General features: G+C 41.7%; 1 protein-coding gene across 2 annotated transcripts in view; it reads left to right on the top strand.

Moving 5' to 3' along the window:
* Positions 1-12,476, top strand: part of LOC140360211 (protocadherin-1-like) — a 53,587-nt gene extending 41,111 nt beyond the window's left edge. For both annotated transcript variants that reach the window (XM_072445415.1, XM_072445416.1), the window contains exon 3: positions 9,563-12,476. In XM_072445415.1, the coding sequence (XP_072301516.1) occupies positions 9,563-11,818 (2,256 nt within the window). In that variant the 3' untranslated portion in view covers positions 11,819-12,476. The remainder of the gene's footprint in view (positions 1-9,562) is intronic.
* The last annotated feature ends 14,411 nt before the right edge of the window (positions 12,477-26,887 follow it).

Genomic DNA, 26,887 nt, shown 5'->3' on the forward strand with positions numbered 1-26,887 from the left:
GTAGTAGTAGTAGTTGTAGCAGTAATAGCAGTAGTAGTAGTAGTAGTAGTAGTAGCAGTAGTAGCAGTAGTAGTAGTAGTAGTAGCAGTAGTAGTAGTAGCAGTAGTAGTAGTAGTAGTAGCAGTAGTAGTAGTTGTAGCAGTAGCAGTAGTAGTAGTAGTTGTAGCAGTAGTTGTAGCAGTAATCGCAGTTGTAGTAGTAGCAGTAGTAGCAGTAGTAGCAGTAGTAGCAGTAGTAGTAGTAGCAGTAGTAGCAGTAGTAGCAGTAGCTGTAGTAGTAGCAGTAGCAGTAGTAGTAGTAGTAGCAGTAGCAGTAGTAGTAGTAGTAGCAGTAGTAGTAGTAGTAGTAGTAGTAGTAGTAGTAGTAGTAGTAGTAGTAGCAGTAGTAGCAGTAGTAGTAGTAGTAGTTGTAGCAGTTGTAGCAGTAATAGCAGTAGTAGTAGTAGTAGTAGTAGTAGTAGTAGTAGTAGTAGTAGTAGTAGCAGTAGTAGTAGTAGCAGTAGTTGTAGTAGTTGTAGCAGTAGTTGTAGTAGTTGTAGCAGTAGTAGTAGTTGTAGCAGTAGTAGTAGTAGTAGTAGCAGTAGTAGTAGTAGTAGCAGTAGTTGTAGCAGTAGTAGTAGTTGTAGCAGTAGCAGTAGCAGTAGTAGTAGTAGTAGTAGCAGTAGTTGTAGTAGTTGTAGCAGTAGTAGTAGTAGTAGTAGTAGCAGTAGTTGTAGTAGTTGTAGCAGTAGTTGTAGTAGTTGTAGCAGTAGTAGCAGTAGTAGTAGCAGTAGTTGTAGTAGTTGTAGCAGTAGTAGTAGTAGTAGTAGCAGTAGTTGTAGTAGTTGTAGCAGTAGTAGTAGTAGTAGCACAGACAGGGCATCAGAAACTGTGTTCATACAGATCCATTACTTCATCCACTTCATCATTCCCTGTGATCCAGTCCATGTTTTTCCCTGCGCTGCCGTCAGTACAACACTTATTATACGACTCTAAAGCAGCGTTCACACCGCTGCGTCCAAAGCGTCCAGTTTACATTCAAAGTCTATGTGGATGTGGGTCTTCAGCGTTCTGCAGCGCGAATCCTGCGTTTTGAGCATCGGGAAATGTACAGGCGTTGAACTCCTGCGTCGGGCGCGAATTGGACGCCGCGGTCTGAGCGCTCCTTAATACTAGAGTCATTATGGATTAAATGTGTATTAATACTTTCTGGCAGTTTATATGTCGACAAAATGCCAACCCTGACAGTTTAGATCAGGTCAGTATTATTTGTCTCCAGTAAACGTCGGGGAAACAAACACTAGACATTTCTATAGCTTTAGCCACGTTAGCGTCCCTGCTCCTCTAAACCAGCGGCTCCATGTCGTACACCTCATCACAAATATCCATAAACCCTTTGCCGTAGCTAAACCACCTTTTCAAACGGGCTCCAGATAATCCACGGCGCTCTTTGGGGCCGGCAGGATCGGCCGCGGCGCATTTTCAATTCATTTCACTTACCTGTGTGGCGCCGGGGCCCTGAGCCGCTAAAACCACCCGGCGTTTCAAAAGCAACATAATGCTCTTTCCTGTCGTTTGTTTGCTTGTTTTGTCTGATTTTGAGCAGATTTTTTGGGGTGGATTATGGGGCTCGCCGGAGAGGGGAGCGGCTCGGGTCGTTAAAGGGGCTCGTCTGGAACAAGAGGATGAGGTTTTGAGGCAGGTTTTATACAACGTGAGGATGGGGCGTGGCTCTGTCGCATTGATGTGTGTCACTCTGAATTGAGCCGTGCACATTCATCGACCTGAACTGGCTCTCGCTCAAAGCTGTTGTGATGAATATTTGATTTTGATCGATCAAAGCGTCAAAACAGGAACAAGAGTCGTTAAATCCACAGCACAGAACTCGTCACCGTCCGTCTGTGTGCTCGTTTTGAAAATACAAAATAGTCTTTAAATCTGCTAAAATAGGCCAAAGTTTGACCGTCAACGTCCAATTACGACCAGATGGATTCTCAAGAGTTTGTGAATTATTAAAGGAGATTTTATGATTTTTTTTCCAGGAACTTTCTTTGCATTGAACAGTAACATAAGTAGATCCTCCTTTTACATTTTGTTCATTGAAAATCACAATATTGATCTAAAACAGCTCGACAATTGAAGCAGCTCCAGTGACTGTGACGAGCAGCAGATTGTCATTTACACGTTTTTATATTTGAAAAGCGTCTGTGACTGGTTTAGATTCAGTTCTGACGTCATTTACACCAGCATTGGACCAACTTAGTCTGGGTTTGTCCTGTTAATGTTTCAAATCATCACAACTAAGCACAGAGATGTGGGCGGGCCTCAGTTGGCTCAGTCAAAATACAACTTTGAGCAAACTAATGATGAGGAAACAGAGTTGTAACACGGTTAAAATCTCATTAATTAGCAGTAACAAGTGCAAATCCTAACTGTCTACTAACTATAAGAAAGGATAACCGATGTCTCTGCAGTCTAAAAGTCTTCAGTCACCATAATAGAGCTAGTTTAGACTGTGTTAGTCCTGGCTTAGATTCTTGTCTTTGTTCTTCTAGTACTTCAAACACACAAAGTATAGATTACTCTCAGTTCTGACTTCTTTACGCCAGCATTGGACCAACTTAGTCTTAGTTTTGTCCTGTTTTCGTCTTTGGAAATGTGTTTTCCTGCCTCTTCGCTCTCATTCGCTTCCCCAAACACACAAAGTCTCTCTCCGAAGGTCATTTAGGCGACGTTTAGTTTTGAAATTGCCTCCCATTGTCCTCGTTCATTCTTCCACTTCTCCCAATTTTTTTGCCTCCACAAAAGATCCCGTGCCCAATTACCAACACTGAGGGACTGATTTGTGTAATTACTGCCAGCTCTGAGCCCATTAAGACAAATAAAAGAAACGTCCCAGTGAAGAACTACTCACTTGTAATGTCACCGGGGACCAAAGTACGCGGCGAGACGGATTCACTTTGTGCCAAAACCTTCCTGTAGCTTAGACATCGATCTGAAAGTCGATTTGGGGGTTGTAAGGTTTAATGGGAGCAACACAAAATCTGAATGGTGAACGACAAGAGGCCTTCTGGGCTGTGATTGGTCAGTGTGGATGTGGCGTTGATATATTTGGTAGAAGGTGGTAGTAGTAATCCTGGTTTAGACCTTTCAGTTTAGTCCTGATTTAGGTCTTGTTTTAGTCCGTTTCTTTGTAGCGTTCACCTCAGTAGAATGTAGGGTTGTCAAAAGTACTGAAAAACAAATACTGATCAATACTAGAACTCTTACTTGGCCTGGAGGAGCTTCTTCCTGCTGGTTTCCATGGAAATATTCAGGTGACTTTCCGCCTCAAGAAAGCAAAACTGTTACTTTAAAAAACTCAATAAAATGATTTCAGTATCAATAATAGAATCGTGACAACACCAAAGTCATTCTCCACCTGGACTTGGCCATGTCATAAACACAGATGTACCTAATAAAATGGCCTGTGATTTCACATTTAAATTCCAGTCTCAGACCAGACTGAACCGGTTTCCCTGTCAACACAGGTTAATATTTAACTTTCATTCACCCGCCTGGCGCTGCCGTTCCATGTAATCCTTCTTCCGGGTGTATTAGTGACCACAGGGCGACCGACCTGCTGGTCATGTGACCACAGGGCGGCCAACCTACTGGTCATGTGACCATTTTACACAAATAAATCTACTTTACAGCTTTGTTTAGCAGAGACTTCCCTCCTTTTCATTTAAACTAACAGAGTTCCTGCTGGACCGGAAGTGCCATGACAACAGAAGTGCCATGACAACAGTCAGTTCAGTTCTAGTCATGGTTTAGTTCTACAGAGACCAGTCCTGGTTTACTTTCATTTTAGTCCCTGGTTTAGTCAGAGTTTAGTTCTGGTTTTGATCCAGATTTGCCCTAGTTTGAATCATATTATTTGTCTGTGATTTTGACCTGTTTTAGCCCTGGTTTTGTCCCCGTTTATCAACCGTTTAGAACAGGTTTATAGCTGGTGTTGTTTCGGTTCGACCTGGTTCGAGTCTTGTTTGGCCTCGCCCTGCTACAGACCTGGTTTAGTTCTAGTTTAGCCCCACATTTAGCCTTCGATTCCATCTTTCTCGATCGGTGCTTCAGTCGTACGAATCCTTTTGCCGCGTCCTTCTCGGCCTGACACAAATCAATATGGCCGCTCGAATGATCATTTCAGTTTGCGCTTCTTTTGAAATCCGGCCGGAGCCACACGCCTCGCTGACTCCTCTCTGGTCCATCACACGGCGAGGGCAGCGGCGAGGGCAGCGGACCGCACTGAACCAAGAAGAATCGACTCAAAAAGAAGCATTTTTATCAAGTCTGGTGTGAAGAGCAAGCTAAGTTCAAAGGAGAGGTCAATGTAGAAAATTCTGATTATGGTTTGAGCAATGCAATAGTTGAGTTTAGACCTGTTTTCTTCTGCTTGATCTGGATTTGACCTGAATTGGAAACATTTTTTATCTGTGTTTTTATCTTGTTTTAGTCTCGGTTTAATCCCTGGTTAAGTTTTAGTTTAGTTCTTGAGTTGACCTGGATAGAACCTGGTTTGGTTCTGTTTTATCACTGAACTTGACCTTTTTTTAGTCTTGGTTTAATCTTTGTTTGCATTCAGTCTTTACTCCTTTGTTAGACTTGAGTTTATCCTGGTTTAGTCAGGTTTACCTCTGGTTTTGCTCTTGGAACTCCTTGGTTTGGACCCGTTTTAGTCTTGGTTTAGTCTTTGTTTGCATTCAGTCTTTACTCCTTCGTTAGACTTGGGTTTATCCTGGTTTAGTCAGGTTTACCTCTGGTTTTGCTCTTGGAACTCCTTGGTTCGGACCCGTTTTAGTCTTGGTTTAGTCTTTGTTTGCATTCAGTCTTTACTCCTTCGTTAGACTTGGGTTTATCCTGGTTTAGTCAGGTTTACTTCTGGTTTTGCTCTTGGAACTCCTTGGTTCGGACCCGTTTTAGTCTTGGTTTAGTCTTTGTTTGCATTCAGTCTTTACTCCTTCGTTAGACTTGGGTTTATCCTGGTTTAGTCAGGTTTACCTCTGGTTTTGCTCTTGGAACTCCTTGGTTTGGACCCGTTTTAGTCTTGGTTTAGTCTTTGTTTGCATTCAGTCTTTACTCCTTCGTTAGACTTGGGTTTATCCTGGTTTAGTCAGGTTTACCTCTGGTTTTGCTCTTGGAACTCCTTGGTTTGGACCTGTTTTAGTCTTGGTTTAGTCCTTGTTTGTAGACCTGGTTTAGTCCTGTGGTATTAGACTTTGGTCTAATACCACAGGACTGGTCACGTTGGGCGCTCCTCACGCCATCGTTCTCCGCGTGCCTTTAACCTTGGCGTTTTACGTTCTTGTTGTTTACGCCGGTGTCACCTCATATTTTTTAAGGCTTACAGTTGATAAGATTATTTTCTGTAGTGCACTTTTGGACTCTTTCCAGAAACAACGACAAGCCAACGACAAGATCAGACCAGGGCAAAGCAGAGGAGGCGGAGCTTTCAATACCACATCATGGGAATCAGATCGGGTGGAGCCCGGGGGTGTGGACTTTGTCTGGTCTGGTTCACATTTTTGGTGTTGTCCTGGTTTTGATGCGGTAAAAAAGTGAAGTGTGAAGTGAACTCGCCCTTGGTTCAGTCTTGGTGTAGTAGTCATCTGGTGTAGCCTGGGTTTTGTTCAGTCGTGGTTTAGTCCGGTTTTAGACCCGGTTTACAGTTGAATTGGTTTGGGTTGGACCTGGTTAAGACTTTTGACTGTCTGCCATGAAATATTTCTTATTGGGGGTAAAATCTTGTGGCCTAAAAACTTGGAACGTAGATCTCCCAGTGAGACAGGGACAAAGGTCAAACTTAGAACTGTCGTACGACCAAAGACGAGGAGCCCTTGGATGTTTTGGAACCTTGGTCGCAGAGTACACCCCGTTGGTCCTTTTCACGACTTTAAACCCCCCACGTCTGCCGTAATACCGTTTTAGACCTGGTTTATCACTGTGGTTGTCTCTGCGGTGGTCCAGACTTACTGCAGACCTGGTTTACAGTTTGATTGGTTTGGGTTGGACCTGGCTTGGACCTGGTAAAGACTTGGTTTAAGATGGATGTCCACTGCACGATTTTGACCGTCTGCGATGAAAGATTTCTGATTGGGGGTAATATCTTGTTTTTTTGCTTAAAAACTTGGACCATAGATCTCCCAGTGAGTCAAAGATCAAACTTAGAACTGTCGTACGACCAAAGACGAGGAGTCGTTGGATGCTTAGGAACCTTGGTCGCAGAGTACGCCCCGTTTGTCCTTCTCACGACTTTAAACCCTCCACGTCTGCATCCAATACCGCTTTAGACCAGGTTTATCCTTGTGCGGCGGTCCAGACTTACTGTAGACCTGCTTCTGCTCTGGTTTAGACACGACATTGCGCCGGTTTGTTTCACAGTCTTCGTAGTATTTCCCTTAACTTCTTATCCGAAAATAATTGCCAGGAGTCGACGCGATGACAGCGGCAGAATCGCAGACGCAGCAGTCGCACCTGCCTCGCACTACAATCAGCTGTTTGATTCATTCGCAGCGCTCCGACCCACTTTCCGCGCTCCACGATCACCGATCATCCAGGCGGGGCCCAGTGGAACCCTGACACATGTGCCGACTGGGCATTTTCTCCAGAACGGCACGAGAACCGGGAGGACGAGGTCTAAATCAGGCATCAAGACTAAGCACAGGCTGCGTTTTTAAGAGGAAATAGTAGGTTATTTTAATATTTGCTCGTAATTCAAGTTCAGTTCAAGAGATGCTGTTTTGCTGATGCTGGAAACAGTCTCCATGGAGATGTTATTGCTTTGTGTGGCATTAAATCTATGCATCTCCACGGGGACAGACAAGTGGCACCACCAGGTCAAGTTACAGGTCAGATCCGTGCCCACGGTGAGGACGCCATGTTTTTGGGCAATGAAAAAACACCTGCAACAAAGTGAATGCTGGCCTGGTGTGTTTAATGCCACTGTGGAACATCCCAGGCAATAACATCTGCACTGAGACGAGCAGGAGGTGGAGCCCATTCTTATTCAGAGGCTGATGCTGACCAGAAGTACTTCAGATCCAACCTTAACATAGGCCAGACCTGGGCATTTGTGGCCCCAGGGGCAAGACGTGGCCCTCGGCATGTGTTAATCCGGCCTCTAGAAACATTTTAGTCTCTATTTTTTAACTGTAACATCTGTCTGCACTTGTATCCTTAATAAATATGACGTGAAATTAATTAAATAATAAATTAAATAGCCTATATTTGACAGAAAAGTGATATCGACTACTTGCCTGGATTCAAATATTTCCCTCGGAGAAAAATAATTGCCCACCCCTGACAGGCCCCACGTGATTATTATATGATATCTATGCTGTTTATCTGCTCCTCACCGGTAACATGCTAGTTTTCTAAAAAATAATATGTTATACGGTTAGTTTGAAATTAAATAACTAAATAGGTAATTCAAGTAAATCAAATTCATTAATTGTTCTTTACATATTTACAAATCCCACTATTACAACAACCGCTGCTACTACAACTACTACGTTTCAAGCCAGTTTATACATGTTACTTAATGAGAAGGATTTTAAAAAGGAGTTTAGTTCGATGGACAATATTGTACTTAACAGAACTTGATTGTGTTGTGCGGTCCACAGCGGTCAGGACCAATCAAAGGCCATTCCTCCTTTGGCACTTTAGCCGTTGCTATCTCCCTGCCACATCTGAACGCTATTGTTGATGTTGACAAACCTTCGCTAATTTGATAATGACCTCCCCTTTTTGGAACAAGAAGGAGGAGATTCTGAAGCCACCGCAGCTAGCATATTTAACGCCCACGAGACCAAAGCTAACCTAAAAGCGTAGCGGGTCATTTGCGGCTAATGGACAAAGAGTTAGCGCTAATGTCGGGATAATTATCAGAAAAGCCACGGTCCATTTGAAAACCAAAGGAAATGGAGGTAATTAGTGGATTAGGAAATACGATCAGTCAGCGCAATATCACTTAGAACTGATCCTTCAAACGTGTCCATTTGAGACTATCGAGCGATTGATATATTTCTGCATTTCAGAGTCTAATTGGTTCAAATATAAACATTAGTTATTTCTTCAAAGGGGATTTCAAAACCGCTGATTATTGCCGCTGCCATTTCCTCAAGCTTATATCTCTAATATGTTGGAATAAAACTATACCAACTGAAATGTATCATAGAACTGAATGAAAATCAACAGTTCATATAGATGTGCAAAAAATAAATACTTATATTCAAACATAGACTTTATTGTACAACTTGGTCAGAAATACAGTGAGAGACTGATCCACCCTCGCTGTGTGGAGACATTTCACAAACACTTTTAGACCTGAACACGTGTAACTGTCATACCCATGTGCAATACTGACTTAATCATGTGCAATACTGTCATCCCCATGTGCAATACTGACTCAATCATGTGCAATACTGACATAATCGTGTGCAATACTGTCATACCCATGTGCAATACTGACTTAACCATGTGTGATACTGACTTAATCATGTGCAATACTGACTTAATCATGTGCAATACTGACATAATCATGTGCAATACCATCATATCCATGTGCAATTACTGTCGTACTCATAAACAATAATGTAATTTTCATGTGCATATAACTGCTGTAAATAAGAGTGTTTACTTTACCACTATTATTAGTATATTTTGGTCTTATGCTAGCTATTTTTATTTTATCTTTTTATTTCTTGGTATATTATTTTTTATATATTATTAGTCACCAATGAAATTTCCCCATGTGGGACAATAAAGGAATATCTTATCTTATCTTATCTTATCTTACATTTGTCTTATGCTAGCTATTTTTATTTTTTATTTCAATTTGTTTCCCTCTTCCTTATTAACAATATGAGAGGTTTTGTCGGTGTAATCCCTCATTCGTCCAGGCGTGTTCCATTGTAGAAAAAGTTTCAGTTGTTTCATCTGGACTCAGTTAGAAAAAAGACGTTTCGACTCTCATCCAAGAGTCATTGTCAATAAAAGAATTTAGGTCGAGACTTACCACAGAATAGTATAAATATCGGAGTTCTCGACCTAAATTCTGTTATTGACAATGACTCTTGGATGAGAGTCGAAACGTCTATTTTTTCAAACTGAGTCCAGATGACTACAACTGAAGCTTTTTCTACAATGAGAGTTTTTCTATTAAGAGTGTTTTTTAAAGCTTCCTATAAGTTATCTGTCCTTTTCCTCTGTATCTACCTTCATTGCAACACTGAAATTTCCCCATGTGTGGACAATAAAGGCTTATCTTATCGTACTTTATTAAAGCCTCTTTTTTCATTGGTTTGGTTTGGTTTGGTTTTGGTAAGCCTAACCTTATTTTAAATAAGGGTGCGTTAACACGTGTCGTTACAATCATACATTTGAATATTTTAGTCCGAGTGTGGGTTTGGTTTGGTGCCAATTCTTCTTTTTGTGTCGCTCTAGTCCAGGTTGAGTTCCGGGTTCAGTTGAGTCACCCTAAATGATCAGACGGTCAAATGAACCTCGTTTCGTGACCTTATATTTGTATTTTCTGTGTTTTTCAGGTCAGAGCCACAGACGCCGACAACGGTGTGAACGCCGAGATCGACTACTCCATCCACCAGGCGTCCGACACGGTCCAGCGGCTCCTCCGAATCGACCGCTCCACCGGCATCATCTACGTCAAAGGCGCCGTCGACCGCGAGGAGGAGAACTTCCTCAAATTCTTCGTAGTCGCCCGAGATCGCGGCCCCAACTCCAAAAGCTCCAAAGTCTTAGTCACGATCATCATCAAGGACCAAAACGACAACGCACCTGCCATCGAAATCCGCGGGATCGGACTCGTCACGCACCACAACGGCGTCGCTAACATTTCCGAAGACATGCCCATCGGAACGCCGGTCGCTCTGGTGCAAGTTTCCGACCGCGACGAAGGAGAAAATGCCGTGGTGACTTGCGTGGTTGCCGGCGACGTACCCTTTCAGCTACGCCCGGCCAGCGAATCGGCCAACGACCGCAAACGGAAATACTTCCTCCAAACCACAACGCTTTTGGATTTCGAGCAAGTGAAGGATTACCGTATTGAAATCGTGGCGGTTGATTCCGGAAACCCTGCCCTCTCTAGCGAAAATTCTTTGAAAGTACAAGTCACAGATATCAACGATAATTCGCCCATTTTTTCGCCGGCGACCCTTGAGGTGGACTTTGCTGAAGAAAACCAACCAGGGGACAGAGTTTTGGAGGTTATGGCGGCCGACGCAGACAGTGGCACGAATGCGGAGCTCGTTTATAGTATTGTGGAAGGAACGGCTCGGCGACTTTTCGAGATCGACTCCACCACAGGGGAGATTAGGGTTAAAAATCTTTTGGACAGAGAGGAAATAGAGCGGTATGAATTCCGGGTTGCCGCTGCCGATAAAGGAGTACCAAGCAAAAGCGGTACCGCCACCATTGTCATTAACGTCTTGGATCGCAACGACAACGACCCCAAATTTATGTTGAGCAGCTATAGCTTTTCCGTTCTTGAAAATATGGCTCCGCTGAACCCGGTTGGCGTTGTAACCGTCTCTGATGCGGACAAAGGCGAAAACGCACGAGTCACGTTGTTTGTCGAACCAGATAACGGCAAATTCTTCATCCAAAACGGCACCGGAACGATTTTGTCGAGCATTTCTTTTGACCGCGAAAAGGAAAGCACGTATACTTTCAGACTAAAAGCGGTTGATTCCGGAGACCCGCCTCGCTCCTCCTACGCCGGTGTGACGATTAACGTTTTGGATGAAAACGACAACGCCCCGTATGTTACCAAACCGTCAAATTCATCGTACACATTCTTAACGCGGCTAACTCCGCCCGAAACAACAGTTGACATTGTTGAAGCTGAGGACATCGACAACGGTCCGAATTCGGAGTTAGTCTACACCATTACGGGAGGCAACCCTTACGGACTATTCCACATATCGCCGACAAACGGAGAAATCACGTTGGCGCAAGAATTCTCGGAAAAACACAACGGACTGCATCGGCTAGTCGTGAAAGTCAGCGATAAAGGTAAACCGCAACGGCACACAACAGCTTTGGTCCACGTTTTTGTGAATGATACGAAATCAAACGTGTCGCACATCGAAGTCCTCGTCGGACACAGCCTGTACACCCCGCTGGATCACGACATCGCGGGAGATCCCAACTACATCATCGCACAACGCAGCACGCACATCCTGTACGGAAGTTTGGCCGGGATCACTGGGGTCATAATGGTCATCGTGATCGTCGTCGTGTTGCGCCACCGCTTGCAAAAAGACACGAAAAGCGGCTACCAAGCGGGCAAGAAGGAAAGCAAAGACTTGTACGCGCCAAAGCAGGGACCAAAAAACGGCAAAGCTAAAAAGGCCAAAAAGGGGAAAGCGCCCAAACCGGCAAAACCGCTAGAGGAAGACGAGGAAGCGAGCTTGCAAAAAGGGCTCAAGTTCAATCTTATAAACGACAATGTGAACGACAGCCCGAGAATCCATTTGCCGTTGAATTACCCGCCGGGAAGCCCCGATTTAGGGCGCCATTATCGCTCAAATTCCCCTCTTCCTTCCATCCAACTGCAACCGCAGTCGCCGTCAGCGTCCAAAAAGCACCAAGCCGTCCAGGACCTTCCCGCAACCAACACGTTTGTCGGGGATAACAACTCCACCGGCTCGGATCAGTATTCGGATTATAGCTACAAGGCGCCGAAGTACAGCAACAAACAGGTAGGCGACTACGCTAACACGCCTATGTACAACAACCACAACAACCACAACAACATCTATTGGACCAACCGCGTGTGGTAGCCATTTCTTTGGGGACTATTTCCATCCACTGCACTGACTTTCACCAACCCCCTTTGACCCATTAATTTTATGTTTTTCTTTTTACAAAGCCGCCATCTTGTTTTTGCTTCACCATTGTTTCATTTTTGTTGTTGTTTGTATGTGCTCGGACACTTTCACTTTCACCATGAAGGATACAAAAAAGAGGGATAGACCAAAAATGGGTCGCCAAAAATTATTTATCAATGAACTATTTTGAAGGATTGTTAATATTGTTTTGCTGTAAATGTTTATTCATGATTAAAAATGGACTAGAAATGGTTCCATATTGGTCTATCCTTATGTATGTGAATGACATTGTACGTGGCACTGGTTTTGTTCCTTTTTTAAAGCTTTTTTGCTCACTGTTACGTGTGTTCTTTGCTATTTCATGCATCCGTTTATTGACAGAGACTGTGAACTTTTGTACCTGTTGTTTTCGTGACAGACTTGGACCAATTTAAAGTGTTCGCGACCAATTTGAAGTGATTCTTCGTCGGGTCAGGGCGTTGAACAGAAGGATTGTACAAAACAAGAAGTCAGAACTGTGTCTTTTCAACCAATGCTTATTTATGAAACTATTCTATTTTTCTTTACTGCTGAAAAAAACATTCTAGGATTTTGAAAAAAAAAATTAAAAAAATCCTAAAAAGCGCAAATATTTTTATAAAATCTTGTATTTTGCTGAATTTTTAAGTGTAAAATTTCAGCACTCAACATATAAAAATAAAATAGTTTCATGCAATATAAATAAGCTGCGGCTAAAGACGTCTTAGGTCTTCTACACTATGATCATCCACGAAGGCATCGGAGCAAAATATAGTAGTGCTTTTATTTTGAAAGACTTTGCACAGAAATGTCGGGCAACTTCCTCTTTTTGCCATAAACCTGAGTGCCTTGGAACTGCAAAATTTATGTAAAATATGAAGAGAAATGTGGGAATAATAGGGCCATTTTGTGAGCAGACAATCCATTTTGCAATTATTAATTATGAATGAGTTTATGTTTTTGTGCTGTTTTGTATTACTTTGAATATTACTGTGGTGTGAATGTGTTTGTCAACGTCCCGTTTGGTAAGAATTGAACACAAAAATTGATAAATGTCATGTTTTTGACAAATAATAATGTAAAGAGTTTGAGATGGAGACAATATGATTAATATGGACTTAACCAGATCAAAAAGGAAATAAATCAAACCTAACCAAGCACAAGAATTAAAAAATGCAAGTACTAAGACTAAATTAAGTCTGAACTAGAGCTAAAAAACTAAATCAGAGCTAAATAGGATTAAACCAACCCTGATCCAGACAATCACAAATCGTATGTCCAAACAAATATAAATATAATCTAATTCAATAACTAAAGCAAGACTAAGTGGGGAGTAAACCTGAACTAAATCAGAACTAAACCTGTTACTCCGGTACTTAAACTTAACCTGATGAATTCTTGTCTCAAATCTCTGCAATCCAACATTATTATTTTCATTAATAATAATAATTCTATCAATTTTCCTCCTCATACCAAAGAGCACTACTTTATTTCATGGATTAACACACATTTTCATATTTCACATCTGCTCTTCTGTTTGGGACATCCTTGTACAGTGTTCATATTTGTTTTATTACAGAATTTATTTCAATAAAAGTGTTGCTAAAATCAAAAACAATACTTAAGCTTGGTGTGCATTTAATGGGTGGGATTAAGTCATTTTCATCATTCATTTGTGTTATTAGCCCTTTGTGATGAACATTTGTATTAACACTTCATGAACTGACAATTTTGTAAAGAAATATATATAATATCTCAGGTAATTTGTGTTGACAGAAAACATTATATTTTGTTCCAGGTTATTTTTGTATTAATTTCTTTAACAGAAACAAAAGTCAAAACATCTGAATTTTGGAACTTTTCAAACTTTTTTTTTCTGGCTCAAATGCTTTATTTTCTTATTGAAATGGGGAGAGAGGAGAGAGACATTTGGCAAATTGTTGAGGCTGGAAAACAAATGGTCATAACAGGATAAACTACACATTTCACTAAAACCCAGTGAACATGATATTTAAGATTCAACTAGAATGTTATTTCTTTTTTTACAGTTTGACAATTTTGGTGAAGTTTATACTTTTACTTCCTGGTTGGACATGAGCAGAAGCTGTGACTTAGTTCCACAACTGTTACCTAGCAACAACATCCATATAAATTATAGGCTTGTATAAATTATAGTTATGTATCGTTATATTATAGTATAATAGTTATGATTTAACACAGAATAATACCTGTTCGGCCGCATTCCAATGTCCACACGATTCCCTCAGCTCAATATAGACCACAATGCATTGCGAGAGTCTGAAAAGCAACAGCGACAGGTCTTTAACGACACAACAGACCGAATGAAGCAGAAGAACTGTTCAAACAGCTCTGTGACTACGAACAAAACACTCATAATACACCGTTACGCCGCATAGTTGCTAGCGTTAGCCGCTTAGCTTAGCTTGAGTCACCATCACTGGCAAAAAGCTTAATAATCCAGTCCATTTGTTGTATAATGTGAGATCCGTGACTTGTGTGGGGATTATTCCATAAAGATGTGCGTGTCAGATGGATTTGACCATTATTTTTTACAGAAACACATTTTTAGTTTTTTCTTTGTTTCCACCCGGACGCCAGAGTCACGTGACCCGCGATGTGGACATTCAGACGCAGCCTTAGTCGAGTGTAAATCTTGTTGGCATTTTTAATTGAAACGTCGCTCATTGATGACATCACAGATTCTTCTAATTCCTCTAATTTGCAACTTTTACTTTATAATCTATGTGTACTGCAGGGACTATCACCAAACTACATCATAATTAGAAATAAAAAATAGGAGAAGCGCTGATATACACGTTAAACCTCTACAGCTGCACACACCAGACCATTTACTCTTTTACTTTATTTTACTACAACAAAACAAACGCTTTAAAACTCAGACTTAGCCAGAATCTTGCGTGCGATCCGGGCTAATCTCCCCCAGGTGTCCGCATTGATCCAGTGTTTTTGTCTGTCACCTAAAGCTGTGCTAATAGCAGCCATTAGCGGCGCAGCTAACGGCCTTTTCCTGTGTTCCAAATTACAGTCATTTCAGAGCGCGGCGGCTAAAGACGACATCTGTCACCGAGAGCGCCGTGTGCGGGCTCCAGCCGGCGCAATAAAGCCTCACGTTTTACCAAGAAAAGGGGAAAAAGGGTTTTGTGGAGGAGTTATGCTAGCAAAGGAGGAGTTATGTTAGCAAAGGAGGAGTTATGTTAGCAAAGGAGGAGTTATGTTTGCAAAGGAGGAGTTATGCTAGCAAAGGAGGAGTTATGTTAGCAAAGGAGGAGTTATGTTTGCAAAGGAGGAGTTATGCTAGCAAAGGAGGAGTTATGTTAGCAAAGGAGGAGTTATGTTTGCAAAGGAGGAGTTATGCTAGCAAAGGAGGAGTTATGTTAGCAAAGGAGGAGTTATGTTTGCAAAGGAGTTATGCTAGCAAAGGAGGAGTTATGTTAGCAAAGGAGGAGTTATGCTAGCAAAAGGAGGAGTTATGTTAGCAAAGGAGGAGCTATGTTAGCAAAGGAGGAGTTATGCAAAGGAGGAGTTATGCTAGCAAAGGAAGAGTTATGCTAGCAAAGGAGGATTTATGTTAGCAAAGGAGGATTTATGTTAGCAAAGGAGGATTTATGTTAGCAAAGGAGGAGTTATGTTAGCAAAGGAGGAGTTATGTTAGCAAAGGAGGAGTTACGTTAGCAAAGGAGGAGTTATGCTAGCAAAGGAGGAGTTATGTTAGCAAAGGAGGAGTTATGTTAGCAAAGGAGGATTTATGTTAGCAAAGGAGGAGTTATGTTAGCAAAGGAGGAGTTATGCTAGCAAAGGAGGAGTTATGCTAGCAAAGGAGGAGTTATGCTAGCAAAGGAGGAGTTATGCTAGCAAAGGAGGAGTTATATTAGCAAAGGAGGAGTTATGTTAGCAAAGGAGGATTTATGTTAGCAAAGGAGAAGTTATGTTAGCAAAGGAGGATTTATGTTAGCAAAGGAGGAGTTATGCTAGCAAAGGAGGAGTTATGTTAGCAAAGGAGGAGTTATGTTAGCAAAGGAGGAGTTATGTTAGCAAAGGAGGATTTATGTTAGCAAAGGAGGAGTTATGCTAGTAAGGAACAGCCAGACGTGACATGGCGCTAATTTACAACCTGATTTTAAGGGGGAAATTGTAATAATTAATAGATTAACTTCATATACAGTGATAGAACATTATTTTTACAACATATTATTATTAGGCCAAATATAAACACTTTCTAATTATTCATATATAAAGCATGTTTATTCATAATTTAGTCGGTTAAGTCAATGTTAATGATTTGTTGATCATTTGTATTAGTAATAAGTATTGATATATTTGTGTAAATGCTTTGTAGATATTTCTTATAGTTAATAATTAGTTATTTTTTGTAAAGGATTTTTACACATTATTTTATTCATAATTATTTAATTATTTTGTGATCTTCTTATTAGTTCTAATATTGATCTAAAACTATTCAGGATTGGTGGTTTTTTTTCAGTTTTTTGTTCTTTTTACAGCCGATTGTTCAGTATCAACACCTGTTTCAAGTGATCGATCAATAATATCCAGAAATGTCCTCTATTTAAAGGGATAAAAGCAAGAAAACCAGGCAGTCATAAATGACACTGCTGACAAATGCAACTGAATAGTAAAACTGACTCATGACAATTGACCTTTGATCTCTGACAACATCGTTTTAAACCTGTGACAAAAACGGCAGCTCACATTCCACACAGATCCGTCACGCTGATGTCTCCTTCGACAGGGAAACCAAGTCCAGACCAGGATGGGACCAGGTCTAAAACAGGACAAATAACTAACAAACTAAATTCAAACTAGACGGCACAAAATCACTGAATTTAGAGCTAAAACGTTATTAATAAAGTTGGAATTGACTGCGAATAAGACTAACCCAGTTCTAGACAGGATTAACAACATGTGGTCTCAATCTGAACCAGGACTACAATAAATCCTTAAAATCCAAACCAGCTCTAACACACTTATAATATATACAAACCAAGGACAAATATTAAAATCTAACCTTTCTTAGGAAAAAACTAAACCAGGTCTAAATCAGGACTTTCATTTGCCTGGACTAGTATTTTTATATATGCACTAAATACAAACTAGACAACACAAAATCACTGAATTTACAGCTAAAACTTTATTAATAAAGTTGGAATTGACTGACAGCAAATAAGACCTATAAATCCTTAAAATCCAAACTAGCTCTAACACACTTATAATATATACAAACCAAGGACGAATATTAAAATCTAACCTTTCTTAGGAAAAACTAAAGCAGGTCTAAATCCAAGCAGAAGCCCCGCCCACATTCCTGGGAGCTCCATCTCTTTGACAGCTAAATGAGCAGGTTTTAAAGTCCTACACAGGGTCTTTGTTTGGACCAGGATCTGGGAGAAGTTCGGACAGGTCCGGACCGGAGATATGACAGGTCCAGAGTAGATGACGGGAGCGACACAGAGGCGCTTTTGTCAACTAAACCAACAGCAGAAGTCCAAAAAATGGTTCATCCGTCAACGGCATGTAATCGGGACCTGCAGGTGAGGGGGGCGGGGCCTGGACACAGGTGCCATAACACGTGCTTTTAGTGAAAGGTTTGTTGTTAAGGTCAGATTCTACTACAACATCGTATTCGACTGAAGGTTCCTCTTTCATCAGTCTTCTGTTAAGTGTTGTGTGTCCTTGGGCAAGACACTTTACCTTGAATCCACAGGTGGGGAAGGAAATAATTACATTTAAAAGCATAAATCATATGTGTTTACTCATTTAAAGACTAACTTTTTAGCCAAAAAATAGACCAAAACATGTTTTTTTTTTGTTTCCTTGCACTAATAATTCATCAAAAACATGTGTCCTTACAGTGAGCGGGCTTTTGTCTCCACAGACCTGACTCGTACTTGACCAGGAGGAGGAGCTGCTTGTTTCCATGGAACTGTTGTTCCTTTGGCTATAATATTCCACAGTATGGCATAAATCTTCTCTATCTGCATGAAGAATGTTCAGAAGTCTGGTTTTAACTCTCTATTTCCATGGAATCGTGCAGGAGACTTTACACCTCCAGAATGTTACGCAGTGTGTCTTTACAGAGGCCATGTGCTGCTTCCATGAGCTTGTCCCACAGTTGCTTAATGTAGTTCGAACTTATTATTCACTTAAAACAAAAGATTTAGCTAATTTGTAGTTAATCTACTTTGCCTTCCACCTACGTCACAACTCAGGTCGTCCACGCCTCGAGTTTCCAGAATTCCTATTTCTCCAGCTTGTGCAAACGACTTGTCTCATGTTTGATGTTTCTCTGGTCAGAAACTGGTTTAGACGACACCACATGAAAGCACAAATATTGTCTGCTATATCTAGAGCTGGGTTTCGATTCAAATTTCAAGAATCGATTCGATTCCGATTTTTACCTTTCAAAATCGTTTTTTTCCCATTTCTCAGATCCCATCCAATTCGATCCGATTTCGATTCGATCCAGGGGTTAATGTTATTAAAAATGAAAAATGTGTTTGAACCGTTTCCTTCACTTCATGACTGTGTAGAGAAGCAACATATTCAAACTAGTATTATATCAATATGAAACAGAGTATTGGTAGTTACTGATGGAAGACTGATGAAAAGGTTAAGGGTCAATCTACCTTCAAGAAAGATCATCCAGGAGTCCTGAATTATCTCTCTTGAAGGTAGATTGAAGTTCACTGAGGGAAATGTAGAAAATAATTTAATAAAAAAAAAAAAAAAAACTTTTTTAAAAATAAAAAAAATCGATCTTTGGACGTACGAATCGATAATCGGTCATTAATATGCGAATCGATTAAAAATCAGAAAATCGATTATTTCAACCCAGCTCTAGCTATATCTATAATCTACATGACAATCATTATTTCATCTTTTGGACATTTTAAAACACAATATTGACCTAAGACGACTTCTTAAAAGAAACTTCCACCGTCACTGTAAAGGTCATCACGCCAAAGCTCCTCTGCCTGACCATGCTGCCTGACCACGCTGCCTGACCACGCTGCCTGACCACGCTGACCGCCCCGACTGTGGAGAGCTCAAGGTCATGAAATGCTGCTTAACGCTGCGTATCACAGCGTGAGAATAAAACTAAATCAAACGTAAGATGTAATCGCAATGAGTAAACCGTAACGGCGTCTTGACAGTACGAGAACAAAGAGTACTCAAATATACATGACTCATTGACGATTTAGCCTTGATTTGGACGGTTGGGGTTTAGAGCGACGTTCAAATAAAAGAAATCTTGACTTTCGTGCCTTGAAACAGAGACATTCCCCTCGGCTCAGACAAACCCACGTGAATGTGGCTAAATCGCCTGGATCCTGAGTCCAGCACGAAGCTTTACCACCGGCGTCTCTCCCTGCCGCGCCGCACAGCTCGCCCTCGCTGCCGGATCCGTATATTAGCGCCGGCAGCAGGTGGTCCGTCTCTCCTGTCTCCCGGGGGTCAGAGTTTCCCGTGGTTACTGCCGAGGGGTGAAAGGTCACAGCGGTACATCTGTTTTAACACGGCAGACATGAAGTACAGAGGCGGGCGCTGTCTCCACTACAACAATACTGCTCCAACAAGGTTAAGCTAACACGGGTGCACTTTCACACTGAGCCAGGACTAAACCAGGACTAAACCAGGACTGAACCAGGACTAAACCAGGACTAAACCAGGACTAAACCAGGACTGAACCAGGACTAAACCAGGACTGAACCAGGACTAAAGCAGGATGAACCAGGACTAAAGCAGGACTAAACCAGGACTGAACCAGGACTAAACCAGGACTGAACCAGGACTAAAGCAGGACTGAACCAGGACTAAAGCAGGACTGAACCAGGACTGAACCAGGACTAAACCAGGACTGAACCAGGACTAAAGCAGGACTGAACCAGGACTAAACCAGGACGACAGAAGGCCTGGGACATGACAGACAAACCAAACAAACAATGTCTTCTTCATTTGGCCCGTCCTCCTGCGGAAGCTCGACCCTTTTCTAGATATTTAGAGTAGCTGAGCCAGGGTCTTGATCAGGAGAAGCTGGACACAAGCACATTTTTGCCCGTTAGTGTCACTTTTGGAACTGTTTTTCATACTGCACTGCCATCCATCCCTCCATCTTCTGTTTATCCGGCTCGCGGGGGCATCAGTCTAAGCAGGGACTCCCAGACTTCCCTCTGAGGTGTTTCGGGACAAAACACGTCCCCAGAGAGGCGCCCAGAACAGATGCCCAGTTCACCTCAGCTGGAGGAGCAGTAGCTCTACTCCGAGCTCCTCCCATGTGTCTGAGGTCCTCACCCCCTATCTCTCAGGGAGCGCCCAGCCACCCGGGGCAGAGGAAACTCATTTCAACCGTTTCTATCCACGATCTTGTCCTATCTGTCATTATAACAGGTTTAGTCCTGATTTTGACCTGGTTTCATTCAGTTTTACATCTGTTTTAGTGCCTGGTTTGGTCCTGGTTCAGGCCTGATTTCATTCTGAATTAGTTCTGGTTTAGTCCTAGTTCCATTCTGGAATAATCCTGATTGAGACCCAATTGGTGCTAGTCCTAGTGTCGGACTCAGGACTAGTTTGGCCATTTTGCAAAACAATGTTGGTGAATCAATCCATCTTTCTTTGTAGAGCACCTTTCACCTATTTATGACATATTTACAGTAATAAACCAGGACACTTGTTTAAATACGTTTTGTCAACTGACTTTTTCAAATTAAGTCACCTCTTACTATATTCTCAAATAGTTATATATATAGTTTTATTTAGACTGTAGTCTTGTATAGGCTTCGAATAGAGCATAGAGAAATAAACCTTGTATCTGTATCTGCAGTGTCGTGACTAAACAGGGTCACAAAGGTCAGGCAGAAGCCAGGCTCACTGACAAGTGTCTGATGGTCACTTCTGTCCTCTCTTCAGCGTGGGTGGTGTGCGGTCAGTCCTTGACCACAGCGCTTTGCTTTGCATCAAGAGAAACTGCAGAGACGTCTCAGGAGAAGGTGTCCTCGTCTCATCAGAGAGACGTGAACAGTTTGGAGAACATGTGCGTGTTCTATGTGTTTGTGGAGGAAGTGGACTTTGGCAACAGGAAGTCAGTCTCAAAACGCTCGTTCATTCGTCAACTTCATGCAACATTTAAAATGACCCGAAGTTTGAGAATCAGCTAAAACATCAAGAGATCAATTCAAAAGTTGGAAGAGTTGGAAGAAATTATATAAGATTAGATATACCTTTATTTGTCCACACATGGGGACATTTCAGTGTTGCAACGCAAGTCGATACAGAGGAAAATAACATATAACTTATCGGAAGTTTAAAAACACTCTCAATAGAAGAACTCTGAATATGAGGCTGGTTTTGTGAGCGCTGCCCAGATGCTGTGTCAAATATTATAATTACAAGTCTTATTTCTAATGTAAGAAGGGGCAAGGTTAGGGTTAGGGTTCCTGTTAAACCAAACTTTAACAGGAAGTAAAGCCTTTTTTGAACTTTTTCTTTTTTTTTTGGGAAGTTGTTATTTTTAAAGTTTAAAGAAAGAGGCTTCATCGGGCAGATGTAGACATCTGGACCAACAATAGAGTTTTTTATTTTTTATTTCCATTTCATTCAAATTACTCTCTCTCTCTCTCTCTCTCTCTCTATGACAGATCGCCATTTCTAGTGTTAAATCTCTTCTGCCAAAAGTACAGTCAGTGTGTGAGTGCAGCTAACACCAGCTAAAGAGACAAGCTAACCCCGGCACCGAGCCCACTGAAACGTCACTCAATTAAGTTCATTTCCAAATGTTCATCAGTGAAAACTACAATCTTCACACGGTTCAGTCTTTTACCAAACAGTGAGCGTTACGAACATCAACAACTTGTGCAACATTATCGGGACCAAACCAGAACTTTGTCATTTCAAAATGGATGAAACGTTGTATTTTAGCCGATGCAGGCCCAGATTAGCGCGCAGAAGGCTAACGGAGGCTAAGGGAAGATAACGGGGGCAGGGGACTCGTGCTAATTGGTGTAAATGAATCAGGAAGTAGCGCTAACGGCCTGTTTCCTGCTGTGATTGGGTTAGACCTTGTTATGAGCCGTAATCAGCGCTAATATGGAGTCGCCTTTCACCACACGGAAGTTTGTCTGTTTGGGGCTGAAAACTCAACTTTGGACCCCAGGGAGTCAAGTGCAAATGTGTTCTCCATTACAGTACGACAGGAGTCTTTAAAATTTGAGATATTTGTCAAAAAACATCAATATTCTCGAGTAGCCAAAATTTTTCAACATTCTATTTTTCGTAAATTTATTTAATTATCTCTCTTTTTTCCCCCTTTTTCCCCCAAAAACACAGATTTTTAAACATTTCAACCCTCTATTTTCCGTTCTTATTTGACCAAAAGCATATATTTAAATTTTAAACTTTTTCAATGAATATCTGAAAGTTTTTTTTGTCTTTTTATCTGATATTTATGCTTTATTAAGATACCAAGTTGTTTTACAATTCAACACAGGACACATTATGTAGCTTAATAATGTCCTGTAGTTTATCTTACTATGTCACTACAGTCAGCATAGCATATAGTAGCATATACAGTATATATATTAGGCTTTTAGCTACAGCAAAAATATACATATAACAGCTTTGAGCTCTTATATGCAGTATATAATTATAAACAGCAGTCTCAGTTTTAAAGACATTTTTGACAAACTTCTCTTTATCTCCCGGCACCATCGCGTTCGCACTGGGCTCATTTTTCACGCTTTTGCTTTTATTTTTTTCCTTCTCTCTCGGAGTTGGCGGATTATCTCCGATCTGTGGAGGACACTCACAGGACACAGAGGAGAGCAGCGCTGCAGGATTTACTCTTCACGTGGAACCACTCAGGGAAGGAAACAGCAAGAGAAATGAAGGAGTGTAGCTTAGACCGGGCTTCGGGGTGACGGGAATCCAGCACCTACGCTTTCCCTTTCCTTTTGCAGTTCCCAATCCCCAACGACATGAAGATGAATCCATGACTGGCAGTGAGAACCATAAAGCAAAGGTTTTGGGGTCCAGTTATATCCACCGTCTTTGTCATAAGCAGCTAAAACGTCAAACAAAAGCGCAGTAGAACAATCAAGCTAACTGCAGGGTCCAAGCGCTACGCGAGCAAATGACGTCAACCCCCAGTAAATAACATTTAAATTGAACCTGAATTGTACGTAATGATCATAATGTCGATCTAAGTAATTTGAAGTTTGACACAGCGACACGAACATGGCGTGACTAAACCTCTTTACCTCTGGTTTATCCTCAGCTTTTCCCCGCATTTATTTCACATCTCTGCAAAGCCTCTTTAACGCCTTTTAACGTTTTAACCTCTCTTTATGTAATACTTTGGGTCTTGACGTGAGTGCCGTGCGTCGATAAACAGGAAACAGCTGTTGCTAGCGTGCTTTGCTAGCTTTGTTTTGCTAAGCATGCGGGCTCAACGTACCGTATGAGTTAGCATCAGTGGAAATACAGCGGTTTATCACAAGATCAAGTCTATTTTTATGTTCTGTTTCTATTTGCTTTTTGCCATCTTGTCTTGTTGAGTTTCTTACGTTCTCTCTTGTCCAATCATCTGGCCGCGATGCTTAGCTCCTCCTTAGCTAAAGCAAACCGCGAGCCAAAGCAAGCCAGGCCGTTTTGGAGGCTAGATTTTGCGTGGCCCACTTTGGATCGCTTAAACGGGCCGGTACGGTTCACTTAAGACCGCACCAATCCACTCCAAGGGAAACGAGGCTATGGAGACAAGATCTTCCGCCAGAAACGTTCCACCGTGCGCCTTTAAACAACGATTTCACACGTAAAACAGCGCTGTGGGCCCCTGCAGAAGCGTAACATCCCTCCTTAGATCCTCGCCTCCGTCCTGGTGTCCTCGCCCTGTCTCCTTGCCTCCGTCCTGGTGTCCTCGCCCTGTCTCCTTGCCTCCGTCCTCGTGTCCTCGCCCTGTCTCCTCAGTCCTTGCTCCTGCAGATAAGAGCAGTCCCGGATTTTTTCCCTTTCCGTGTAAACGCCGCTGTTCTGTGGGCCGTATCAGATTCTTCATGTGCTTATCTCCTCGCTCCTCTCCTCGCTCGTCTCCTCACGCCTCACTAGCGTCCACACCAACCCGCATTTCTCAAATCATCAAGGCGACCACAGCGGGGGGAGGAAAATAGTACAGTTTTACCATATTGCAATATCACAGGTATGTGTTACAATACTATGCAAAAGGTAAGATCCGAGGCTCTACGTGTGTTTTGGTTGCAGCGGCAAAAATATAAATATTATGGCGGTTGGAAGGACGAAACTAAACAAAAAAAATTGCATTAAATTTGTTTTCAATATGGAACTAAAAAGGAGAAATAAAAATAAGAGAGCTCTTTAGTTAAACCAGATACCAAATCCTTAAAGCTAAGTCCAAACAAGCATAATATAATCATTGTTCCCTTTTTATCCAATTGTTTTCATGTAATAAATTAAAATTAGGGTAAAAATCAGACCGCTGTGTGCCGTGTGCATCGAATTATAGAGCATTTTATTCTCCATAAAGCAGGAAGTTAGCTTTGCCGTGACAGGAAACATGTGAACTGCGAAGAGTTTCAATTTAACTGGGTCTGTTTTTTCACATCTTAAACCAGTAAAAATCGGAAAAAGTTAGTTTGAAGTTTGTATTGTTTTTGTAAAGTTACTGGAATGTCACTTTATTGACTGTGCAGCACAACTCTTTACGCCGTTCTTTCTACGCTGACCTAAAACGTTAGCGGTAAACGTGGTAGCGCTCAGTGGGACGCAGCAGAAAGCACGTGGTGAAGCTGAATGTGGAGCAGCGCCGTGATCCTCAATCCTAATTTGACCTCAGAGATTAGGACCAGAGTAGCACTAATCCCAGCGCAAGAACCCCCAAGAGCAGAGGATTTCACTTAGCTCATGCAATACTTACAATACTGTTTTGTGTCATTTGGAATTTTGAAAAAAAAACCTTGTTAAAAAAACCTTGGTAAAAAACCTTGGTAAAAATGCATTTGAGGAGCGGCGTACACTCTGAACTTTCTGATCCCGCCGCAGAATATTTATAGAAATCCGACTGATGTCTACGGCAGGAAGTCGAATCCACGCAGCAGCGTCAAGGAACATATGCACACAACCAACACCAAAGAAATACACAACCAACGCCAAAGAAGTACACAACCAACACCAAAGAAGTACACAACCAATGCCAAAGAAGTACACAACCAACGCCAAAGAAGTACACAACCAACGCCAAAGAAGTACACAACCAATGCCAAAGAAATACACAACCAACACCAAAGAAGTACACAACCAACGCCAAAGAAATACACAACCAACGCCAAAGAAATACACAACCAACGCCAAAGAAGTACACAACCAACACCAAAGAAATACACAACCAACGCCAAAGAAGTACACAACCAACACCAAAGAAATACACAACCAACACCAAAGAAATACACAGCCAACGCCAAAGAAGTACACAACCAACGCCAAAGAAGTACACAACCAATGCCAAAGAAATACACAACCAACACCAAAGAAATACACAACCAACGCCAAAGAAATACACAACCAACGCCAAAGAAGTACACAACCAACACCAAAGAAATACACAACCAACACCAAAGAAGTACACAACCAACACCAAAGAAATACACAACCAACACCAACGAAATACACAACCAACGCCAAAGAAATACACAACCAACGCCAAAGAAGTACACAACCAACACCAAAGAAGTACACAACCAACACCAAAGAAGTACACAACCAACACCAAAGAAGTACACAACCAACACCAAAGAAATACACAACCAACGCCAAAGAAGTACACAACGTATGCCAAAGAAGTACACAACGAATGCCAAAAAATACACAACGAACAGCAAAGAAATACACAACCAACGCCAAAGAAGTACACAACCAACACCAAAGAAATACACAACCAACGCCAAAGAAGTACACAACCAACACCAAAGAAATACACAACCAACGCCAAAGAAGTACACAACGTATGCCAAAGAAGTACACAACGAATGCCAAAAAATACACAACGGACAGCAAAGAAATACACAACCAACGCCAAAGAAGTACACAACCAACACCAAAGAAATACACAACCAACACCAAAGAAGTACACAACCAACACCAAAGAAATACACAACCAACACCAAAGAAATACACAACCAACACCAAAGAAGTACACAACCAACACCAAAGAAATACACAACCAACGCCAAAGAAGTACACAACCAATGCCAAAGAAATACACAACCAACGCCAAAGAAGTACACAACCAACGCCAAAGAAATACACAACCAACGCCAAAGAAGTACACAACGAATGCCACAGAAATACACAACCAACGCCAAAGAAGTACACAATGAATGCCACAGAAATACACAACCAACGCCAAAGAAGTACACAATGAATGCCACAGAAATACACAACCAACGCCAAAGAAGTACACAACGTATGCCAAAGAAGTACACAACGAATGCCAAAAAATACACAACGAACAGCAAAGAAATACACAACCAACGCCAAAGAAGTACACAACCAACACCAAAGAAATACACAACCAACGCCAAAGAAGTACACAACCAACAAATCAAATCAAATCAAATCAAATCAAATCAATTTATTTTTGTAAGGCCCAAAATCACAACAACAGTTGCCTCTGAGGGCCACAGGGAGAAATGAATCAACAATGTCTGTGGTGGCGATGAAGTCAGACAATGTCTGTGGTGGCGATGAAGTCAGACAATGTCTGTGGTGGCGAGGGACGATGTCCCAGGGTCCTCTGTCCTTAGACTCTCCTTCTCGGCCAGGAAAAACTACAAAAAAAAACCTCTTTGGGAAAAAAGCGTAGAAACCTGGAGGAGTTCCAGTGAAGGAGAGATCCGACTCTCACAGACGGACAGACGGACACGAGGAGACTGGAGCTGGACC

The sequence above is a fragment of the Eucyclogobius newberryi genome, unplaced genomic scaffold (assembly GCF_026437365.1).
Source record: "Eucyclogobius newberryi isolate DKJ021-1_F unplaced genomic scaffold, fEucNew1.0.hap1 SCAF_143, whole genome shotgun sequence".
In the NCBI taxonomy this organism is placed as follows: domain Eukaryota; kingdom Metazoa; phylum Chordata; class Actinopteri; order Gobiiformes; family Gobiidae; genus Eucyclogobius; species Eucyclogobius newberryi.